The sequence below is a fragment of the Rhagoletis pomonella genome, unplaced genomic scaffold (genome assembly GCF_013731165.1).
Source record: "Rhagoletis pomonella isolate Grant_MI unplaced genomic scaffold, Rhpom_1.0 Rhpom_scaffold_00002, whole genome shotgun sequence".
NCBI lineage: Eukaryota > Metazoa > Arthropoda > Insecta > Diptera > Tephritidae > Rhagoletis > Rhagoletis pomonella.
In genome coordinates this window covers 108,212,927-108,236,971 of record NW_023458556.1, presented here as the reverse complement: position 1 = coordinate 108,236,971, position 24,045 = coordinate 108,212,927, and the positions used below count along the sequence as shown (strand labels likewise).

Sequence of the window (24,045 nt, the reverse complement as noted above, 5' to 3'; positions counted from 1 at the left end):
TTTTAAAATCAATTTCACTTTTCCACCCTCTGCTGGAAGTTTAAAGAAAAAGATAAGTGTAGAAATGGATCCTCATACCAAAGAACCCCTTATAACAGGGTTTTATACAAAATGTAAGCATTTCTTTACGAAATTACTGCAGATTTCTTAGTGTCTATCTTCGCAATTCGACAAACTCCACATTGATATTAGACCCATCGTTTCTTTGGAAAATTTGCTTAAAATTACACGTAGAATCCCTCTGAGCTATATGCGCTTAGTCGAAAAAATCTCCCATACAAATTGACCCGCCCTAATATGTATGAACGTTTTTTATTGGCTATTGACCACTGGATGCACTTACTAATTGTTAAATAGTTTACTGAAAAAAAAATAAAAAAAATTACAACTTTATTATAATGCAAATGAACCAAAATATTTTCTGATACTGATGTGTGGTCAAGTGCCTGGGTGAATCGATTGCCATGAGGCTATGCAACATTTTTACACAATAACTTTTTCAAGAAATTAATTGAGAGTCAGCAAAAACTAGCCCAACAGCCAGAGCACAATAGCTGCATGGTTCAGTTAATTTTGTTTATCAATTCCAAAAACTAAAAACCATCATGCGCGTAGTAAAACTTGGTATATTTCTGTTAGAAATTCAAATAAGAGTCGACAAGAAGTCCATTGCCGAAATGTGTTGAAAATGGGATGCTTGACCTCAAACTTTTACTTAGCAGTTTTTTCGTGAACCCTTCGTGTTCGTGAACCCTTTTATTATTTTCAACTAGCTATTATTTTTTAAAATTGCTACTTTCTCTGCACTTTGCATTACAAATTTAAGATAACCAAATACAAATTCGAAAATCGGGCTAGGCAAACCTCTTCTACATTTTATTAGCTTTCACTAGTAATCAAATCGGTTGAAAAATTAAGGCTCTGGACTATTTTAAACAGTGTCTAAGTGGTGCCATTGTAGTTTTGACGTCAGTTTTATATCGCAAGTAGTACGCACCTTTGATAAAGTAATTCAAGTAATTTTTTCTTGTATATAAATTTTCTATTGTACATTTCGTTACCGCAATTCACAAAGGCCCTAACCAACACATTTTTGCGAAACTTCGTTTTTTGGTAGGATGTATTAAAATCCAGCTTCAATAAAAATTTTAAAATGTTAGTACCAAAAATAATGTAGTTACATGGAACTTTTGTAAAAGATCTACTTGTTTTTGATACTCGTTCCATAATGTTTTTTACTTATCCTGTAAAATTAAAAATTTGTTTGTTAGGGCCTTTGTGAGTTAAGGTAACGATATATCGGAAGTATATTACAAAAACAGTAAACATGTTAATAGTGACCTTTAATACTTCACTGCACTAGTTTTGCTAAAATTCGGACACAAAGGCTTTTATGGACCCGCCATTTCAAATTTCGAAAGTATGTATTTGGTAAAATTTAAATGCAACAACCAAAAACATGGATACGATACACAAGGCGTCGTTAAAATTGTATCACTTTTCGACTTTTGACAAGTTTTTCTGAAAATTGGCCACTGTGTGGTGGTGAATATACAATTATACACTCCTAGCCATATAGAAATGGTAAAACTTCACACACAAATGTGTTACAATCCGCGATCGCTGAAACCGAATCAGCAAAAAAGATCTTAGGAACGAACCTTGGCATCTTTTTAACAACAACAAATAAAAATCAAGGTTCCTTTCAAGGCATATGAAACAGGTAGTATCATTGGAGCAAAAACAACACTTAGGTGTATTTTGTTGTTGCTTCTGGTATCTAAAGTCTCTTTTACTTTGTAAATTTGTTTCATTTCAGAAGTATCAATACATCCTTTGCAGGGCCCAATGATTAGCGTTTATGCTCCTGAGTTAGGGAAACGTCCCAAAGCCTGGGTTTCAATCGTTTTTTTTCGAATATTCACATGCAAATACATTTTGCATTAAGAATTTTTGTAAAAGAAAAAATTAACAATATTTTTGGTAGTTTAGAGACCTGTTAAATATGCCTTGGTTTCATTGTCGTGCCAAAAAATATTTTGTTTTGTGAGGCTGTGCTGCTATCGGTATGTTTGTTATTCTTTTAACACTGGGGTGACATTTTATTCATGAAATGCCAAACATACAGGAACGAATCGTTGTCGCCACGATAAAACCTACTAACTCCACTGTTCGGTAAAAATAACTTCCTGATACTGAGGGAAAACGTAAATACTTTACTACGGAAGAAATTTGAATAGTGACTCCCTTGAGGTCAGGGAGAATAAGGAAATGGATTTTCTCCTTCTAGTGAAGAACACAACACTAGTTTTGATTGGGTAAGAGAACAGCCCATCCTCACTACACCATGTGTCAAACATAAGTATTCAGTGTTATTTGCGTTTCCTGCAAACAACTTACAGAGAATGGCCTGTAATGAGCCAGGTCACATCATTTGCATAGGCCTGGGCGTAGATGTTAGAGCCGTTAAGTTAGACCAGCAGGGAATCAGTCATGAGCTCGGCACGTGACATCTTGACCCCCTTCTGCCTGAATCCTAATGACCAACCAGATTTTGCCGAACCATCTAACAAGATTTCCCCGCCTGATAGGCATGTTTATGCAAAGCCAGGGGATGTGATGCAAATTGTTTACAACGAAGATTGAGTTATTGTAAAAACTGCTACCTCCAATTGCTATATTTTGATAGGAAATAAAGCCTGCCAACTTCTTTTTTCATTGATAACTTAAAACTGTAGCGAAAAATATATTTTTATAAGGTCAATAAATATAGTATACAAAGGGTAACAAAATGGTTTTATTTTTATCTTTAAGGTAGTGCGTAGTCATTGCTTAAGGAGATCTTTTTCTCTACTGTAAAGCTTAACTAAAAGGAGTTAGCTTCTTTTACCACGGCGGCGACGAAATTAATTCTGTAATCGCAGACCGCGCACCTTTTGTTTCAAACCCGGAAAACAAATTGAGAAAACGACGAGAAATGTGTTACGTGGAAATGTGTTATCTTTGAATATCATTTTACAGAACTGATTTAATTATATTTTTCTTAAACTTTCAAAAAGTTCTACTATTAGCAAGAAATGGTATTTTTCGAAAGCGAGACGCATTTGTAACGTATGCATATATGCACATTATTAATGTGCGCACAAATGTTTACATATTTGTTTATTCACTACAAAGTACATTAGGAACATATATCAGATGCAAGTTAGAAGCATACTCGTACGATTAGACGACAGGGTAGACTTCAATGAAAACACCATAAACACAAGCAAAGCAGATTACAATTAGAAATACTTTCAACACTTAAATACATACATTAATAAATATACATATTTGCTTTTAAAATAATAATAAAGAATAGTAATTAAGTGTTGGTATTTTGTGGGTGCCTGAATGTTTTGTGTATATAACTCAGGTATAGTTTATAGATATGCCATCACCTTGTATTAATGAGGAATATGTTACAATTATATATGTATATGTACATTAGTCTACTTTCTGGAATACAATTTGGAGACGTTTTGCGAAAACGATTTGGTATTTTTGCAACCATTTTGCGTATCTTTTCATTCGATACATACCCGTTATTTACGTATTTGAAATCAAGTTTGTTTTTTTATGAGCTAAAATTTTAGTTATACAGAAATTTACTAAGATATATGTATATGTGGATTAGATCTGTTGCCATTTCTACTACAAATTTCGGTTTGACATTAAGATACGTATATACACATGTACCTAACTATAATTCGGATATGTCTGCGCTGTTGCGTTAATTTAAATTGAGAAGAGAAACGTAAGACCAAGAAATGTAAGGACGTTTGGCCTTTACACTTTATTTGATTAAAATTTAATTAAACCGTTATGCAAATTTTTCATTATAGATACACAGATTACAATACATTCAAGTTTGTCGCTTAAGTCTTTCGATTCTCCTCTGCATTGAGAAAACGCATATACTAGGGATGTTATGAAATCAACTGAAGTCACTTATTTTTTACAAATTGTATAATCTAATATAGGAATATAAAAAATTACTTATTAAATAGAACATTGAACCAGTGTTATACCTACATATCTGTGTTCGTATGGAACAGTAGTTTATGTCGAAAGGCTGGCTTTAGTATAATGCGGCATTCGCAGCATATGATTGCGAATGACTCACTGGCGCCGCGCCGTTGAATAACTTTTGGGAAATAAACGTGCAGAAATAGTTCCGATACTAGAAAGTCAATATTCTTATTAAGTCTCATCGAAAAATTCCTTGTCGATTGAAGAATAAAGGGAATGCCGCATTATACTAAAGCCAGCTTCCCGACATAAGCTACTATTCCATACGAACACAGATATATAATGTTTTAATCAGGGACCCAACCGGTTATGACTTTTATAATAAATAAAAGTTTCGTGAAAAAACTTATTTTGTGACTTTTATTTTTTTTAGAAAAAAAATTACTGATACAATTTGACTTTTATTTTTTCAGTCAAACAATAACGGTTAAAATGTGACTTTTATTTTATCCGGCAAAAATAAAAGGCTTAGCTTAATAACAAAAAAGCCTTAATTCCAAATAAAGTAAAGTTAGTACCAATCGATTCGTCTTGATTTCTAGATTTCAAAAATATATAATTTGTTGAAACTGGAGTTCTAACTAAGCAGACGAGACCAAAACTAGCTGCCGTTTGATTCCCGGGATAGCAACATATTAAATGCCAATTCTTAATGAAAATCCGTGGAGTATTTCTTTGAATGTTTTCTATATAATTAAATATAATCTGGAATTGATTTATTAATTTTAGTTTTAGAGAAGTCCGCACTATGCTGGTTATTTAAAATCATTTACAACAGATGGGCAGTGTTGCCAGATTTTGGGAGAGCCTATTCCATTTTTGTCCATGCAATTCTATATATTTTCCCCGTTTTTCATTTTAGGTTTTCCCGTTGTTTCCCCTTTTTATATAACCCAGTTTTTAAAAATGGGAAATCAATTATTCTCCTTGTTTTATTTTTTATACGATCAATAACCGTATAACTCAGTCAATAACAATAACAATTCAATTCACATGTAATATTCTTAATATAAAAATATTACTTTAAAATATATATTGCATCTACTTATGCGTTATTTGTACATATCATTCGTGTGCAATTGTGGTGCAGTTCTTGAATCACTGAACACTGTTTTCAACAGCACTGGTAAGTGATCAAATGCAATATTGTGCTCCGCCGCAACCGCACATAGCTTTATCTCTGCATTTTTAGCCTGATGTGCTACCGAAACGTTAGTGAACTGCGAAATTTTCAGTTGGCGATTAGTTATCATGAATTGACTTATATTTTAGCACATGATTTTGAAGTTTTGCATGTTTTTGCAATTAAGATTTCTTAGGAAGAAGGCTCACTGCACATATTGTGCAAAATGCTTGAGTTTGTTTGGAGGTGGATGCTGACGGACGAGATTCTTCGCGTAACTAAACTCTAAATTCCATACAGCTTTCCGGTTTTGCGTAGGTATAAACAGGGTAGTAATAAAATTTAAGCATTGTCTGAAAACATCCCAAAGTTTTTTTAAGGTTAAATTTTTCCTAAACATATACAGTCCCTGGTCATATTATTATACTTAGCTGATGGATTACTCTTTCGCCATTTTAGCAACAGTATGCTTTCACTATTTTACACTTTTAATTAAAAAACAAATAAGGAAATATATTATTAGTGTATAATATATCTTATAAATGAGATAATTTTTTTGATGATTTTACTTTGGCGAAGCTTTAACGAAATTTTTTTACTGATTCTGGTACTGAAATTTTTAGTACACTGAGGGAAAGAAATAGTAAAATCAAATAAAAAACGTATTTAAATCAAATGAAAACGTATTCAAAAGTAGAGTATAACGACCATTATTTAAATCAAATACGTCCATATTAAAATGACCGTGTTCGTTCTGAAAAAGCATCCGTGAAATGAATAATCAAGATAAAAAAAATAAAATATTTAATTTGTATGTTGCCTGCAATGGAACTTGAACCCTGACCATCAGGAATCTGGAAATTGACAAATTATGGCAAGCATCTTTGCGCACTTGGCTACAGCCAGACATACAAATGTACTTTCGAATGTTGAGCTTGAATCAACACCACAGCTCGCGATTAGTGTATTTGAACAAATAAACATAGGTGTGTATGTGTATGTATGTGTATAAACTGTATGTGTGTATGTGTCAACACAATTCTCTCTCTCTCTCCCCTGCAGCGGAAAGTACTAGTACAGAACTAGTGAATTCACCAGTTTTCGGGAGTCGAATACCGGTACCTCGCAAATCTACCACATATGCTTTCTATTGTCGCATTTAACATGGAGTTGTCCTAGGGGGTGACAATTGACTCCCGCTGCGTAACTTGTTGTCTGTAAAAGTACCAGTTTTTTTTCGTTGTGCACTTCACAGATACTTTTCCATAATTAAAAAAAAAAACGAAAATAAAAATTTTTAATTATATGTACCGCATGCATAGTGAGATTTGAACTTGGACACTTTCGGCCGCAACTAATTGTAGCCAGCATCTTTGCGCACTCAGCTACAGGCACAACATGTAAGTGTGCTTTCAAATGTTCGCTTTGAATCAAGCCAGGCGACGATTTGTTCAAATTAAAATTTGTTTTTGCTACTCTCTTTGCTCTTTATTTTCCTGTGATCGAACGTACAAAAGCTGCAGCGTGGCGTTGTTTGAAATTTTATTATTGGCTGAACTGATTCTTGATGATAATTTTAACAAAATTGTCATTTAAACTCGGTATATCTCAGTCGTTGGTGTATCGATCGATTTGAAATTTTCATGCATTAAACTACAAACTATTCCAAAGAATTTAAGTTTAACATCACTTCTTAATACTCAGTACGAATAAAACTACAGGTTTATAACTTTTTTATGAGAATTAAGAGGGTGTTTGTTTTCAATTGCAAAAGTTATGTTATAAAGTTTGAAATAAAATTTTTCTTTTAATACAGTATTATAGATGACTATATAAGGAAGTTTTTGCGAAAGTTTTAGATTTAAACATCAATAACAATATTATTATGACTCGCACGGTTAGCACGGTTATAAAAGGCTTTATAACACGGAAAAGTAAAAAAAAGTCCCTTTGTATTAGTGATGCATATGTAAAAAAACTTGATCTTTTCATTGAGATAACTAAAAACAATATTAAAAATGACCATAATTCAGAAAAATTACAAATAAATTTTCGTTCAGAATTTTCACCATGAAAATGGGAAAATTTTGGAAAACGCATAGTACCGTCGTATAGCCCGTACAAAAATCTATACAAATCATAGTTTTCGAATTATTTTTCCCATTTTCTTTCTGCTTCCCAGCTAGTCGCAAAGTAGCTTGTTTTGCACCGCTGGTCGCTGGGATATTTGACGTAAATTTCCCCATTTATATCAACATATTTGAAAAGAAACCAAAAAAATTTAAAAATTAAGATTAAATGCACTGTCAAAATGGGAAGACACTAAATTCGGTCATACCAACATCCTGACCAACTACCCCCACACATTCAGGTCCCCAGACTATACAACACCACCGATGGTGCTCGAGAATAAGTTCTCCACACGCATCCCTTCGAGGAAGGACTGGGAGGACGACTCGGTCTGGGGCCTCCAAAGTAACTCAACAGCCATATACACGGACCGACGAAATCTAAGAGTAGGGAGTGGGATACACTCAAAGGACCTCTCACTAGATATCTGCTTTAGGCTACCAGACCACTGCAGTGTCTTCCAAGCGGAACTCGCGGCCATAAAGGAGGCTGCACTCTGGCTCATCGATTCTTCTCTTAATCTACCTTCAGTAACCATATACTCCGATAGCCAAGCAGCTAATAAGTCGCTTGATTCCTGCAAGACATCATCTACAACTGCTTTAGAATGTAGGAGAGTCCTTAACGATCTAGCTTCAAAATCTACTACTCACATCGTATGGGTGCCGTGCCACAGGGACTTTCAGGGTAACTGTGCAGGGGACAAGCTTGCGCGGAAAGGAACCACCCTGTCGGGCGTCAACTCCTCCCATGCAGCGGGCATACCCCTATCTACCTGTAAGACACGGTTCTGGACATACTACGTGGAGAGCGCAAACAAAAGATGGTCGGAAGAACCCACGTGTGGGACGACTCGACAAATCTGGCCCAACTACGACAAGAAAAGATCCGACGCACTCATTCGGCTAGAACGGCCTGTACTAAGGCTGGTGACCGGTATAATTACGGGCCACTGCTTAATGGGAAGGCATGCTAGCAGAATGGGTTTGCCGGCTAATGATTTCTGCCGTGGTTGCAGCGACGAGGACGAAATCGAGAGTGTGGAACACTATCTCTGTCATTGCCCCGCACTCATGTGGGCGAGAAGACGCTCATTTCACCACCACCACCTTTTTTGATTGTCTTGCGGATCTTAGTGAAGCAGGCATTTACGAATTCTCGCGCTTTATAAACCTAACCAACTGGTTCCACTTCTAGGCGAACGGACGGGTTCGAATTCGTGCTCTCAATTGGTATCACAACGGACCCACTGGGTCTAAGTGTGCCTCTCTCCTTGGATGAAGGCAGCCGCGCCAACCTAACCTAACCTATAATAAGGCGAGATCAGCTATTTCCACAATTTCTTCAAAATCACCTATAGTGTCTGAATGATTTACATTCCTGTTGTTGTCATATATTGAGCCTTGATAACATACTGTTTGATATTGGAACCGTTTTGCAGCAGAAACTATTAGCCTTCATATAACACTTTATTCGAACTATTGAATTAAGGCTTTCCAATCTCATCCTATTTCGAATCTTAGTTTTTGTTGAATTCATTACGGAAAAAACGCGCTCAACAAAAACATGTGAGTGCGGTAAGGATAATAACACTGGATTATAAATTTTAGTTTGGTTTTTGTGTTCCAGACGCCACTATAAAATTTCTATGTACAATTGCTCGGTGATTCCGAAAATCGAGTAAATTTTTTTCCTATTGATACGTTTTTGAGATATTTGCAATTTACCATTATTCAGCTTAAAACAAAAAGTGGTTCCACTTAATCTCGTATATCTTACGAAACAATTTAAATGAAAGCTAATAAAATTCCCCATAAACCATGTATACATAACTTTCCGATAGGACTTATAGTTTCTGACAAATTTATTAATCATTCCAGTTTTTTTTTATTTTTTAATGAAAAAATGAAAAAAATTAAACTTTAACAGATGAAAAATTTAAAAAATAACAGGTTCTGTGCCAAATTTTTGCAACTGTGCTAAAGCCCCTTCTGTTCCAAAAAAAATCAAGGTACTGCTGAAGAAAATCGATTGATAAATAAAGAAATAATAGTGGTCAAATGAAAATACGCAAAGATTTTTTTGTATGAAATATGAGCTTTAGTTAATTCGGTATACATGGCATATGAGTAATATTCTTCCGTGCTCAATTTTCATACAAATAATTGTGCATTTTTGTCGATTTCCTTCACCAGTAACTTGATTTTTTTTTATAACAAAACAGGCTTTAGTATGAATGGATAAATTTAGCACAGTACCTGTTATTTTTTTAATTTTTCTTCTGTTAAAGTTTAATTTTTTTCATTTTTTCATTAAAAAATAACCAAAAACTGGAATGATTAATTAATTTGTCAGAAACTATAAGTCCTATCGGAAAGTTATGTATACATGGTTTATGGAGAATTTTATTAGCTTTGATTTGCCGCATTTCTTATTAAGATTTTTAAATTGTTTCGTAAGATATACGTGATTAAGTGGAACCACCTTTTGTTTTAAGCTGGATAACGGTAAATTGCAAATATCTGAAAAATGTATCCATAACAAAAAAAAATTAACTCGATTTTCGGAATCACCGACCAATTCTACATACATAGAACTTGAATTGTGGCGTCTGGAGAACAAAAACCAAACTAAAATGTGTGATCCAGTGTAATATGAAGGCTACTTTACTTATGGCGATTTCGTTTCTACAAAAAATGTTGCCTTCTCATCGCCCTCTTCTTAGTGTTTGTGCGTAGAGGGCAAAGAGAAGGTCGCATTTTTCGGTAGAAACGAAATCGGCATTATATTTCCAAACATTATATTGCCTGTTGCGGTTTTCACTCCGTAAGCAATTATCCAAAATTCTTCAGAGTCGGATGGAATGGTTCTGTAAAAAGTTATTCCATGGGAGAGTAAAAAGATTTAAATATTCAGTTTCCGCTGCTTTTCTTTCCTTCAAAGTCAAATTGTGAATTGGCAGGTCCCTGAAACTCGCCCTCTTGTGATTAACACACTTTTCTGGAGACAAAATCAAAGCTTTTTTAAAAGTATTTAATTGACTAGGTAATCGTTTCAAAAGTTATTTGATTAGGGTGATTAAAATTTTTGACAGTATTTTAATATGCTTCTTAAGTCAAGTCCGTGATAAACGCAGTTTATTAGCCGCTTCTATAAAATTATCACGGAAAACTAAGTTTTGTGTTGTTTGTTAATCGCCAATGGCGATTTCCTAAATTTTTACGCGCAAATATCCAAAAAAATCGCCAAATTGGCGCGAAATCGCCAAATCTGTACACTCTACTCTGAGCTCTCTATAGCAGTGATGGAAAAGTAGGCACACCAGTGGCATTTTTGGCACTTTCATTCTCAGAGGCACTTTTGGCACAATTCATCCTGTTTTGGCACAGTCATAAAATATAGAAATTTAGCATAAAATGCCAATATATAGGAGAAAATCACATACCACATTATAGATTAAAAAATTACAAAAAGTGAAAATTAAAAGCACTAAAAAGTTAAAATAAGGGCCGTGAGAAATATTTACAAACCGCTGAATTCTAGTATGAATACGCAGTACGAAAAGTAAGTTTTCGCAACAACAAGCTTTCAATTCAGAATTTTTAGAAAGATTTTAAGTTTGCAGTTTTATAGGCCATTAAATAAAAGTGCAAGCTTCTGCAATATCCCGATGATTTTTGATATTTTTTTTCTGATGGTGTCATACATTTTCATTAATTTAAAAAATTTTCGAACACAATTTATATGGGGAAAAATGCGTAAAATCGAAAAATTTTCCATAAAAATTCTGAATTCAAAGCTTGTTGTTCCGAAAACCTGCTGAGTTTTTATAATTTTTGTACAAAGTTTGAAATGCCGGTTTGTGTACATATATTGTGTTTATTAAACTAGTGAGTTAGATTTTTATATAAAATCAGTCAAAAAATAATCAATGAAAAAAATAGGCGAAACTGGTCAAAATGCCTCATTGCCATTATTTCGCATATAGGTACATACATATGAGTGTAAAAATGTCAGAAAAGCTTTATTTCATTGAATTTCCCGCCCGTAGTTGGAATTCTGTGTAATTTTACTATGAATTTATGTATATGTCTAAGGAATCCTTCAAAAGTGATTTACTGTAATAATTTAGTTAATTAATAATTATTATATTACTTCAGTATATTTTAAAAATATTTTTTCTTAAAATATATTGCTCTTAAAACGCCTTAAAAGAAATTTAATTTTGTGGCACTTTCATCTTCTTTTCGGCACTATTTTTGAAGACCATTAGGCACATTTTGAAATTTTGAAATTCCATCCCTGCTCTATACACTACTTTTCATTTGATTTAAATATGTCAAATTCAAATATGCACGTATTAACTGCTTCCATTAGAAATATATTTTTTTTTAATAAGTGTGTATTAACATTGCGAAGTAATACATATGATTTGATGCGTTATTTCCCTCAGTGTAGTATTTTTTTAACTCATTATTTTCACGAGCAACTTTTATTGAAACTTGCAAATTACTCAATAAGTTGGTATTTTTTTTTAATCTTTCACTTTCTTTAACAAATTGTTAATTTATTTTGATCTCTTTAGTAAAATTTTTACACGTATAAATAAACAACACCTTGGATGGACAATAATTATAACTTACTTAATATAAAAGTTTTACCTTAGCACTTACAAGTTATTTTTTCTTTTAACCACCTTTATATTTGTAGTTAATAACTACTTCCTTTAACACCAAAATGCACACTTTTTTATTTTGGTATTTTTTCAAAGCTTAAGTACTTTTTTGCTTACGAATGGTTCGGGCCATCAAAGCAACATCCATATTACTATCGCACCTGAAAGATTTGTCACGAAAATAGTACCTAAGTAGAGTAAATGCGGGTAATGTGGTATAGGCGGCTAATATGGTACACCCGTCTTTCTCCTCAACTATTTGCTGCGTGAAAACGCCGACTATGCAAACAGCTGCTAAATTAGAAAAGAGGAAGGGAAAAAAATTTACAGCAGCAACAGCTGTTTAGTTCTCTTTCAGTTGCTGAAAACACGTGGTTGCTCATGTTGGACTTTTTAAGACGGCGGAACATAAACGGATTTTTAAGGCGTAGGGAGAGACTAATAACTAAAATTCCTATTGCAACTGATATACAACCTAGTATATTTTATTCACAAAAGGTAAGTTTTTAACAGCGTGGTCCTTTGAGTACAAAAATAATTAAGAAAGACAAATATAAAAAAGAGTCTAATATGGTACACTTGTGACAGGCCAATTTGGTATAGTGTACCATTTTACCCGCCATATGTTAAGTAGGTTAGTATTTGAATTTTGTAGTTGAATCTTACAGTAATCATACCGAAAAAAGGTGAACGAAGGCAATGGAATGTGGAAAATATGCGAAAGGCTATTGCAGCTGTAAACAACGACGAAATGGGAATTCTACTGGCCTCAAAAACATTCCAAGTCCCACACACAACATTGCAGCGTATGGCTAGAAGCCAAAAGCCATCAGAGGAGCTTCTTTCAACAAAACTCGGCAGGAAACCAGTTTTCAGTAAAGAAATAGAGAGTGAGCTTGTAAAGTATTCTTTGGAGATGGAGTCTCGCTTTTGGGGGCTGACGAGGCTAGATTTGCGGTCCCTTGCATTCCAAATTGCAGTGAAAAACAACATTCCAAATAAATTCAATGTTTTGGCAAAATGTGCAGGAAAAGACTGGTTTAATGGCTTTTGTAAAAGACATCTTGAGATATTGAGCTTGCGTAGACCAACCGGCACTTCTTTCGATCGTGCAAAAGTATTCACGCGTCACAATGTGTCTTCGCTTTTCAACTTGCTGGAAGATGAGTATATTAAACATAATTTTTCAGCAACTCGCATTTGGAATGTTGACGAAACGGGGCTGTCAGTGGTGCAGTCACGGCAACCCAAGGTTATTGCACAAAAAGGAAAAAGGCAAATAGGCGCCATGACCTCCGCAGAACGCGGATCTCTCATAACCGTCATAACGTGTATGAGTGCTGGCGGATCCTTTGTGCCTCCATATTTTATTTTCCCAAGGAAGAATAGTCATCCGCTTCTTATGAAGGATGCACCACCAGGAGCGAAATTCTCATGCCATCTGTCTGGATGGGTGCAAATACCAATTTTCACAAATTGGTTCAAACACTTCTTGGAGTTCACAAAGCGAACTAAAGAATAACCGGCTTTACTAATTTTAGATGGGCATTATAGCCACACGCGAAACATAGAACTAATTGATTTAGCTCGTGAAAATGGTGTTGTTATTTTGTCATTGCCACCACATTCTACACACAAAATGCAGCCATTGGACAAAACATTCATGGGCCCACTTAGAGTATATTATAGTGACGAAGTAAGGCGCTTTACTCGAGAACAAGCACGCAAAGTAACTCTATATGATTTAGTGGGATTGTTCACAAAAGCATATTCGCGAGTTCAAACCGGTCAAATAGCTTTAAGTGGATTTAGAAGTACTGGAATTTTTCCTTTCGACAAAAATATTTTTGCAGAAGCAGATTTCATAGCAGGCGAAATAGAAAACGAGCAAACAGAATCCGCTCCCATCCAGGATGTCGATAAAGAAATTCCTATGCGAAATTCCCAAGTTTTACCGTCAATATCGGATGACTCCGTGGCAAGTACAAGCACTGGATTATCGCCATGTATTTTTCCACCGGCTGGGCCTAGTAACTTAGTATCACACAATATTGTAAATGCAGGTAAGCACTTGATCCATTGGATTTATACAACCTTGTCTGCAAATTTCAATTTATCAATAGGTAACATTTCTTCGAACACAGCTGCAAAACATTCTACACCCTGGGAAATCTCTCCGCCACCAAAAATACGGACAATCGTTAGCAATAGAGGAAGGAAGTCTAAGCCAACAGTTATGACCACATCTCGGTATAAAGCGGAGCTACAAAGTAGCATAGCAAAAATAGCCACACGAAATACCACCAAGAAAACGAAACCAGTCGAGTCTAAGAAAGCATGTCCTTCTAAAAAGGAACGGCGGGAGTCATCTAGCGACTCCGATCAAAGCATAATTTTCGCGGAATCTGATGGGAATGAGGAGTTCTCGGATGTCCCTCCCTTAAAAGACACTGAGTGCAATTTCTGTAATAAACGCTGGGGAGATGACGCAGCGGCACAAACATGGACTTCGTGTTTGCAATGTGAAGTGGTCTGGGCTCACGACATATGCATCCCAAAGAGAAGTGCCATATTTCTTTGCTACTCCTGCATATAAAGCTTATAGAGACTTTTTTTGCTAATAAAATAAGTTTTATGTAATATAAGGACTTATGTTATTTTTTAAATTAATTTTAGTTTTTTTGTAAGCCTTAAAGGCTTTTCTGAAATCCATACGAAGCCAGGGAGGCAATATTGTTAATTTCAATTTACGTGCTTAATAAAATTGTTCACATATTTCATTGTTTTTGCATTTAAAGCATTTATAAAGATTTTTTCTAAACCCTTAATATTGTGTTGGTAATATGGTATAGTATACCATATATAACGAACCATGTATACCACATTACCCGCATGTTTTTCAAAGTTCCACTTTTTTACTTTTTTCAGATTTTTCATAATAAATTCTTTATCATACATTGTTATGAATTTTTTGTAGAAAATTCTTATAGCCAGTATTTCAGTGGTGACGTGTATCAAATTTTGAGAGCCTCGGACGTATTCCTTCGTAGTTATGATTCAAAAAGAAATAGGTGTTCCATATTACCCGCACTTACAAAGTTCGAGAATTCCAACAACACCGATTGAACTGGTATACAGTTATTCGTATGGTAATTTCATATTCTAGCAATGCTTTTTGTTATACGAAAAGTGTGTACGAGTATGCTTAACCTTTGCACATATACCTAAGTGAATCACACTTAAGCTAGTTTTTGTGTCGCTTGTTGAATCGCAGAGGCCCAATAAAGACAAGTTATATATTTTTGAAATCTAGAAGTCGAGATAAATCGACTTTACTTTATTTAGACTGAACGCTCTTTCGGTATTTAGCCAAACCTTTTATTTTTGCCGAAAAAAAAGTCACATTTTAACCGTTTATAGTGGACTTTTTTTAAAGTTAGGAAAATAAAAGGCAAGATGGATTCTTATAGAGAATATCCTGAGGACCTAAAGAACTTTGAAAAATCTTGCCAACAATATTTTGTCCTTGACTTCTTTATTTTTGAAAAGTGGGACAACGGTTCTTTTGGGTCCCTGGTTTTAATATAATAGCCAAAGATGAACAGATGCATATTATAATGCTCACTCGGAACGCTGGCGGGTGGAGCGCTCTAATATTTGCGAGGCAGGTTTGTTAATTTGTCGTATTTTAGTTTAGTTTTCTATAATTCCAGAGGGGCTCGGTTTTTCTTTATGATACGCCTTTAATTTCACATTTTTAATGTCTCCAAATTCTACAACCAATTCCTTCTAGACTTTTAGCAGAACTTGTTGAACATAGGTAAAGTCAATTCAACAATATCTTGTAGAGGTTCACATTCGCAAAACATTGGCATCATTTGAATGCGAATGTCGATGCAAATATTAAAAGTGATGCGAAAGCGAATGCATATATTCGTAACATCCCTACATATGTACTTATGTGTATGAAATACGTATCTACCCAACGGGACTAAAAGTGAGCTGCTCTCCAAAGGAGCAAGTAGGGAGCAATACGAAAGCAAAGTAAAAAATAAATTTTTAAATTAATTTTTAACAATACCGGCAAGTATTTTTTAAATATTTTATTTTTCGGTAATTTTTTATTAAAATATGGATAACTAGCAGACCTGGCGAACTTCGTCCCGCCTAAAATTTTTATATATTTTATTGAAACTTTTTGGTCCAACATTTTCATTAACAATTCACGTTTGCGATTTTCATTGGCACATTTGTTTGCTAAGATTAAGGTTTGGTGGTCATTTGCCGCTTTAAATAACCTAAGGAAAGTGTTATATCCGTTCTTGAAATTCTCCAGTTGTGCGGCATTTCATAGCACGGTTATTCGCAAAGCGAAATAAATTTTTTCCTCTTCACTCCCTGGCGGCAACAATGACCCGGTTCTATAGTGAATGTCCTAGAAGCTTTACAGTATAGTAGGTGGCAATTTCAAAATGGGTGCGTATCATTGTTCTACAGAAATGCAATATACATATACTTATTTCAGACGAAATACCTTAAAAGTTTGAACGCATAATAATATTGGAAAATCACATCGATTGGGCCAATTGCAACGCAGGAGCGTTCGATATACTCAATGGTGCAACAGGTCGATTTAATCTGACCTTCACGGCCCCTTTTCTCACTTGGCTATTTTTAGTAATATCTCGACTTCAGCACCACTTGGCAGCACGTTTTTGCAATCTTCATGAGTATGCGATTGATTTCGTATATCTGCATACCAAGTTCCAGAACTCTACCATGAACACTTCCAAAGATAGGCAGTATGAAAAATTTGGTTTGTATGGAAGATGCCACGCCCCCTTTTCCAATAGTTCCAATTTTTCTCCAAGAGTATGCGATTTATTTCGTACATCTCCATACAAAATTCTAGAACTCTACCAAAAAATTTCCAGAGATAAGCAGTATGAAAAATTCGGTTTGTATAGGAGATGTCACACCCCTTTTTACAATAGCTAAAATTTTTCTCCAAGGGTATGCGATTGATTTCGTATATCACCATACCAATTTCCAAAACTCTACCATGCACACTTTCAGAGATATGTAGCATGAGAAATTCGGTTTGTATGGGAAGTGCCACGCCCCCTTTACATATAGATTTTTTTCAAGCCTAAAACCATCCTTGGGACACGTGCGGCAGGTGGCAGTTTCAAAAAAAATCGGTTCAGCCGCTCTCGAGCCTTGCGAAAACTAACAAACGGCTTTCTAAATATATATAAGTTGAGATTTACTATATATTATAATTATATTTTGACAGGATCCGTTGTTTCTGATTGGCGCAAAAAAATCTTGCCTAGTGACGAATTCGCCCCTTGATATGGTCGTTACTTAAAACTATTTATATTCGAAATTGCATGAAAATTGGAAAACAGGAATCTATAAGCTTATCCAGACAAAAAGCTACCTACGTACCGAATTTTAAGCAAATCGGACCGTAAATACGATTTTTTGGAATAGATCGGTCCCTGGTCCACTTCTCGGAAAAAATTGATCACATATGCTAATACATGCTAAAAAGCTACCTGCGCACCGTATTTTAAGCAAATCGGACCGTAAATTCGAATAGATCGGTCCCTGGACCACTTCCCGGAAAAAATGGGTCATATGTGCTAATATATGCTAAAAAGCTACTTACGTACTAAATTTTAAGCAAATCGGACTATAATAAGATTTTTTCGAATAGACCGGTCCCTGGTCCACTTACCCGAAAAAAAGTAAAATTTTTTTAGCCTAAAACATGGTGGTTACTGAAAGCTATTTGAATACAAAATTTCATCAAAATCGGACCAGCCGTTCGCGAGATTACCTGTTACAAAAAAAGGGACTTCTCTTTATATAATTATTATATATCCAACAAAAAACGCCAAAAATCAGAGTTCCAAACCTTATGCAAAATTAAAGAAAATTCTGGAAATTTTCATCCAAATATTGCATTTTTTATTTAAACTCTTTAGAAAAAAGTCGAGTACGCATTTTTTTTAGCCCATTAAATTTTAGTATAACAAGTGCAAGTTTGATATAGCTAGGATTTACCATTGATTTTTAGCAATTTTTTTGTTGAAGGTGTCGCTCATTTTCTCCATATAAAATAATGTTCGATAATATTTTAATATGGAAAGCATGTGCGACACCTTCAACAAAAAATCTAATAAAATTTTGCAGAATTTTCTTTAATTTTGCAAAAGGTTTGGAACTCTGATGTTTGGCGTTTTCGTTGTAGAATTATACATATTATATAATTATTAGCAAAAAATAAAATATTTATTAAATAGTTGCCCGTATTGTAAAGAATTCGCTGTACCTAAACTTTATTAACTGACTGCAAATATCATTTTGAGAAGTTACATAAAATGTTTTCTTTTGAAACAAAGATAATTTATGTATGTACATATGTACATATGTACAAACATGTAAATATGTATGTATGTATGTACTCATCCGTACCCGTCGGGTACCTACATATTTACGTATTACACAAGTGTGTGTTCCATTGGCAACATTAAAAACAAAGTATTCGTATTCATATGTGGACACCTGAGTTGAATATCAACCTATCTCAGCTGCAGCTTCAAAAACGCCCTATCTCAGTACGTTTTCAATACATTTTCGGCAGAGATAGGGCGTTTTCGAACCAAATTGTGAGTTAGGGCGTTGTTCAATAAAATTCTGAAATATGGTGTTCTTAAAAAAATTCTGAAGTAGGGCGTGAGATAGGGCCTTTTCGAAATGGCTGCCGAAATAGGTCGATCTTCCACTAAGGTGTCGATATGTAAGTAGTGAAAATTTCATTGGCGGCAGAAATTGTTCTTAAGAAATCAATATGTATTTCATACATGTAAGTAAGTAAAGTGTATTGATGAAATGTGCATTCTGTCTGTTTTATTTATGGCGAGATTCGAGTATTCAATTGCTCGTTTGTTGGAAAAACGTCAAAAGTCAAAAATGTTTAAAAGTTTTTAGTCTGGTTATTCCCATGAACAAAAATAAATAAAAAGTTACTAGTGTAATAGTGGAATTTAATTTACTTCTTAAGGCTGATTGTTTTCAGTTATTTATTAAATGCCTTGTTGAAGTCTGCACAAAGTTATGAACAAGTGGAAAATAAGAGAATGTCTGACGGCCATTTCGGCATACTTAGCACAAAAACAATATTTAACAGTTGACAGCCTCGACTTTTTTCTTTCGCCGATACAAAATCGACAAAGAAGTGAGTACGGGGCAATAATAAAAATAATAAAAATTGAGATAAGGGAAATATTGATATAGGCCGTTTCAAAGTAAATTATAATTCCAATGGTCTCTCCGACTATTTTTTTTTGTTTTTGACATCTTGGCTTTTTTACATTTTCTTCGGCACTTCTTAAAGTTTAAATTAAAATCATATCACTTTGTGTACTACGTTAAGCACATAATAAAGTATACGCAATTAACATTTATTAAATGATTAAAATAAATTCACAGATATTTCAAACTTTAAATTTGATTACGGACAGAATTTATATAAAATCCCACACATATATACATACGTATGTTACACGAGTAGAATTTCAGTAAGTTAATTTTCAGAGAGAGCCACTTTGAAAATTGCAATATTTAAGTTGTTTTATCGAAAGTTCTTTAAGAATATTATACTCAGAAATTTAGGCAAATCGTATCTGAATGTTTATGTAAATATGTACATGCATACATATGTACCAAATATGCGTAAAGTATGCGTAAGTATAAATGTGTAAATCTCTGACTTATTGAATATTGCGAATAGGAGTGCATTATTTCTAGTGTTTTCCAACTTTTAAGACTGAAAGCCAAAACGTCGTAATTTATCTTAGAGCCAGATATGTTTTTACTTTAGGTTGTGCCATTTGAAATCTCATATGATAGGTTAATTTTATTTAATATTGACAATACTGATTTTCGTAGTCTATTATTTTGTTAACGTTATTTAAACGATCAACGAAGAAAACAATTCGTCAACGTTGTAACAGTGTTGCACCGGTTAGCTCATATTCTGGAAATTTGCACAGGTACTAGTTAAAAGCGTTGTTAAAAATATTTTTTTAATTTCCATCGGTTCCTTAAAAATTCCTAAAAAAAATTGGGATTTCTCTTGTTGTAAAAACTCAGCTAAATAAAAGAAACGTTTGCACACTGCCAGGGCTATATTGGGAGTTTATTCGACAAAAAAGAGCCTGCGCGTATTTTACTATTAATTTATCAAATCAAAACCATACATCGGTTGATGTATAGAAGAAGGTACATCATTATATCAGAAATTTCTGATCACCTGGATTGTTTTTGCCGCACTAATTCGAAGAATCTGAGATAGCCAAGAAATACTACAAACTCTCTCAAGAGAGAACGAGGGAGAGGGCTACTTCACTAGCAAGTACTGAAAAGAATCAAGGAATTGGTTGATTTGCACATTGGTATTAAACAAATAACAGAAGTTGAGCATTTATCATTTCGCTAGTGGATTTTCCTCAACACAATATTATATGTAATCTTAGCTGGATTGAAAGTAGATTAATGTTTTTAATAGTTTAGCAATATACTGATTTATCGATAAGTTCGTCTTTGATGTAATTCAAGAAGGGCCCTGCAAGTAAATGCGCTAACCATGAACATGAAAATTTACAGCTTTTGAATCTAAAGATAAATATTAAAAATTATTGACTATTGTGACAAGAAATAAGCAAGAACTAACTTTATTTTTATAAAAACCATAGGCCAATATATTAATTAAATTTTTTTAAAAGGTCTTTGCATAACTAAAGTTTTACAAAAGTTTATGACAAAAAGTTTACTTTTTTCAACTTCTTAAAAATGATTAGCTGTCTCAGTTGAAGAATCAAAAAGGCTTTTAAGTTTGAAAACATTATGTCAACAACTCCAAAACGTAGAACCGCGTATACTTGTATGTATATAGTATAAATGTATATATGTACACTTTTTTACATTAACTGTAATCATACTTGATTTTCTATAAAAGAAGAGTTGTGACAAAAAATGCGTAGAAGCGCGTACATATACATATATAATGTTATATATACTGTTTACAGATATTAAGAGATTGGTGAGATAGTAGTGTTGTCGCAAACAAAAATCGCAAACAAATCCAAAAACGTATTATACAACTTGAAAAGATAGAAATTATTACCTTTCACACTGTCGCAAGGTCCATGAAGCAATTATCCACAAGGATACCATGAAAACGAGTAGCACCGTTCCAGGACATATTGTCATTAAGGTTTTCAAAACAAATCTGAAAGATAGATTTAGAAACAAATCTGAAAGACACATTTTATGAATATATAAACATAAGAATCTATGTAGAAGAAAACGCCACAATACTTTTCCAGGCGGAAAATCGGTTTGTCCTTCACTGACTAGAACAATTCAACTACATGGACGCCGAGTTTTCCATTAGTGTACAATATGATTTTTTCGCTGCCCGCCCATTTTCAGGCATATTAAGTGTTAAAAATAAGATCTGCATCAAAAAATCATTTTCCATAATCGAAAAAAGTCATGCTAGATTGAATTTAAGAAGGTAAAAGATAGTCTGAAAACAATCCAATTAATTATCGTTCTGTTACTCCGCAACTGACAATTTAAGGCGATTAGTGTAAAGTAGTGAACGCGCCTGACGTTAAAACGCCCAAAATTGAATTTCAAAACCCTAAAAAATATTCTTAATATTAGTCACAGTTATAAGCGATCCGAGTGCCATATTTCATCAAAACCCGTCCAACCGTTTCTGAGTGAAGAGAGGTCTCGAATAGTCCAGGTTTTTAATTTCATTAAATTTCAGATAAAAAAGTTCATCATTAAAAAAATAACTTTAACTTTATCGCACATCTATGTACAGACAAAGATCATTAATTTGACTTCACATTTTGGAAATTCGGAGGAACGGTGCAAATCTGATTACTGTTACAAAAATGCCTTCACGTATAATCTACATATCTATGGTGATAAGCAATAATCCCCTAAGTCGATTTAAGAAAGAATTTAGTTATATATGCTATCGTATTCTGCAACTACTATTCCATATATATGTGAATCTCAATCTCGCCAGCTAGGCTATTTAAAAAGTTATAGACGAACATATTTTGGTTTCCCCATAAGGTTAACATTACAATCCTAATGTTTAAAACGTTTTTTCTCGAATTCAGGTTTTTCGACTTAGGCGGTTATTGCCTATGACCACAGATATATGCTTATTTAGATCGATATGACTTTTCGAAAAGGTAGCCAGCCTAACCAAAGATACTAGAGTGCCAGTTACTGTCGAAATTCGACAGTTTTTCTAGTTTTAGAACCTTGCAGAGGTTTTCTAACTTAACACGTAGCAAAACTTATACGATACAAATTAACTAACCGGAAAATCTGCTAAAACGTAACTAAAGTTTTTTTTTATCTGAGAAGGTCTTTGGAGGACTTCGGCAGGACTTCGAATTGACCCGATACATTCAAGTTTATCGATAAATTTCAATGATTTGATACATATCGAAAGTTCGATGAATTTCAAGAACACTAAAATTCGATAACTCAACAAAATTCGTTAACTCGACCAATTTCGATAACTGTGAAATTCGATGGCTCGATAAATTTCGATAACTCAAAAATGTAAAAACTTTGGATGCCTTTATAAATTTTTACTTTTGACATCTCCACATTTTTCGAAAACTATCTAAACATTTTGATAACTCGTTACACTTTGTTAAGGCGATTAAATTCGATAAGCAGTGATATGTCGATAAGCTTATATAACCTTAAAATCTCGATAAATCGATATATTTTGAAAATTCCATAAACTTCGATTCGTTGAACCAACCAATTTCAGTAGATCAATAATTATCGATAACTCTGTAAGTTGAAAGAACTCCATGCATTACGACACCTCGATAAATTTCGTTAAGTCTATAAATAATGATAATTCAATAAATATCGATAACTTGATACATTTCTTTAACTTGACAAATTTCGTTAATCCCACACGTTTTTATAGCTCGATAACTATCCGTAAATTTGGACCAGTAAGTTTCTGTATATATAAATTTCGACAACTCAGTAAACATTGATCAGTTGGAATAATTCGATACGTTGCGATAATATACTTCGATGATTCGATAAATTTCAGTAACCTTTATGGCTGATTTTATTTCGATTCCTATCGGAAAATTTCAACTCTGTTAACCTAATTCTTATGTATTTCTCATTGTCTCAATTTTCGCCTTTATCTCAATTTTCGTCTTTATCTTCACTTTTGCCTTTTTTTGTCTTCATCGTTATCACTTGTTTCTTCATCTTCATATTTATCTTTATTTCAAAGTTTAATTTCAAATACGAAGTAAAACAAAATGCGAAACAGCTTAAATTGTACAGGTTGCAAAAACAACCATACACAAATATGGAAGTTTTTAAACGACGATTTTCAACCAATTTCGAAACTATAAAAACTCTCCTCATCTACAGAAAATTATCTTTCCAACGGTGTTTTTGGTTTTGAAATCGGTAACTTTACCTTGTTCTTCATCTTTGCTTTTATCTTTCACATCTTTGCTTATATCCTTTTCTTTTTCTATTCACGTAGATGAGATGAGGTGCGATGACGTGATAAGATGTGGCGAGATTTTATGTGATGTGATAGGATGTCATGTCATGTGTTGTCATATCCTCTGATGTCATACCATATGATATCATATCATGTGATGCCACGTCATGTAATGCCATGTCATGTCATACGATGTCAGATCATGTGATGTCATGCCATATAATGTGATGTAATATCATATAATGTCATGTCACGTGATATCGTGTGATGTGATATCATATTATGTGATGTAATATCATGTGATGTGTTGCCATGTAATGTGATCACATTCCATGTTCCGATTAGTATATCGATAACCCTGTTGATAACTGTGTCGATAAAAATACCGATAACAATATCCATAAACATATAGAAAAATACAACGATTGTAAAATCGATTAATTCATCGAT

General features: G+C 33.9%; 1 protein-coding gene across 3 annotated transcripts in view; it reads right to left on the bottom strand.

Moving 5' to 3' along the window:
- LOC118734304 (small conductance calcium-activated potassium channel protein) overlaps positions 1–24,045 on the bottom strand; it is a 184,141-nt gene that overhangs the window by 83,830 nt on the left and 76,266 nt on the right. For all 3 annotated transcript variants that reach the window (XM_036464025.1, XM_036464026.1, XM_036464024.1), the window contains one exon: positions 21,196–21,300. In XM_036464025.1, coding sequence (XP_036319918.1) covers positions 21,196–21,300 — 105 coding nt within the window. The remainder of the gene's footprint in view (positions 1–21,195; positions 21,301–24,045) is intronic.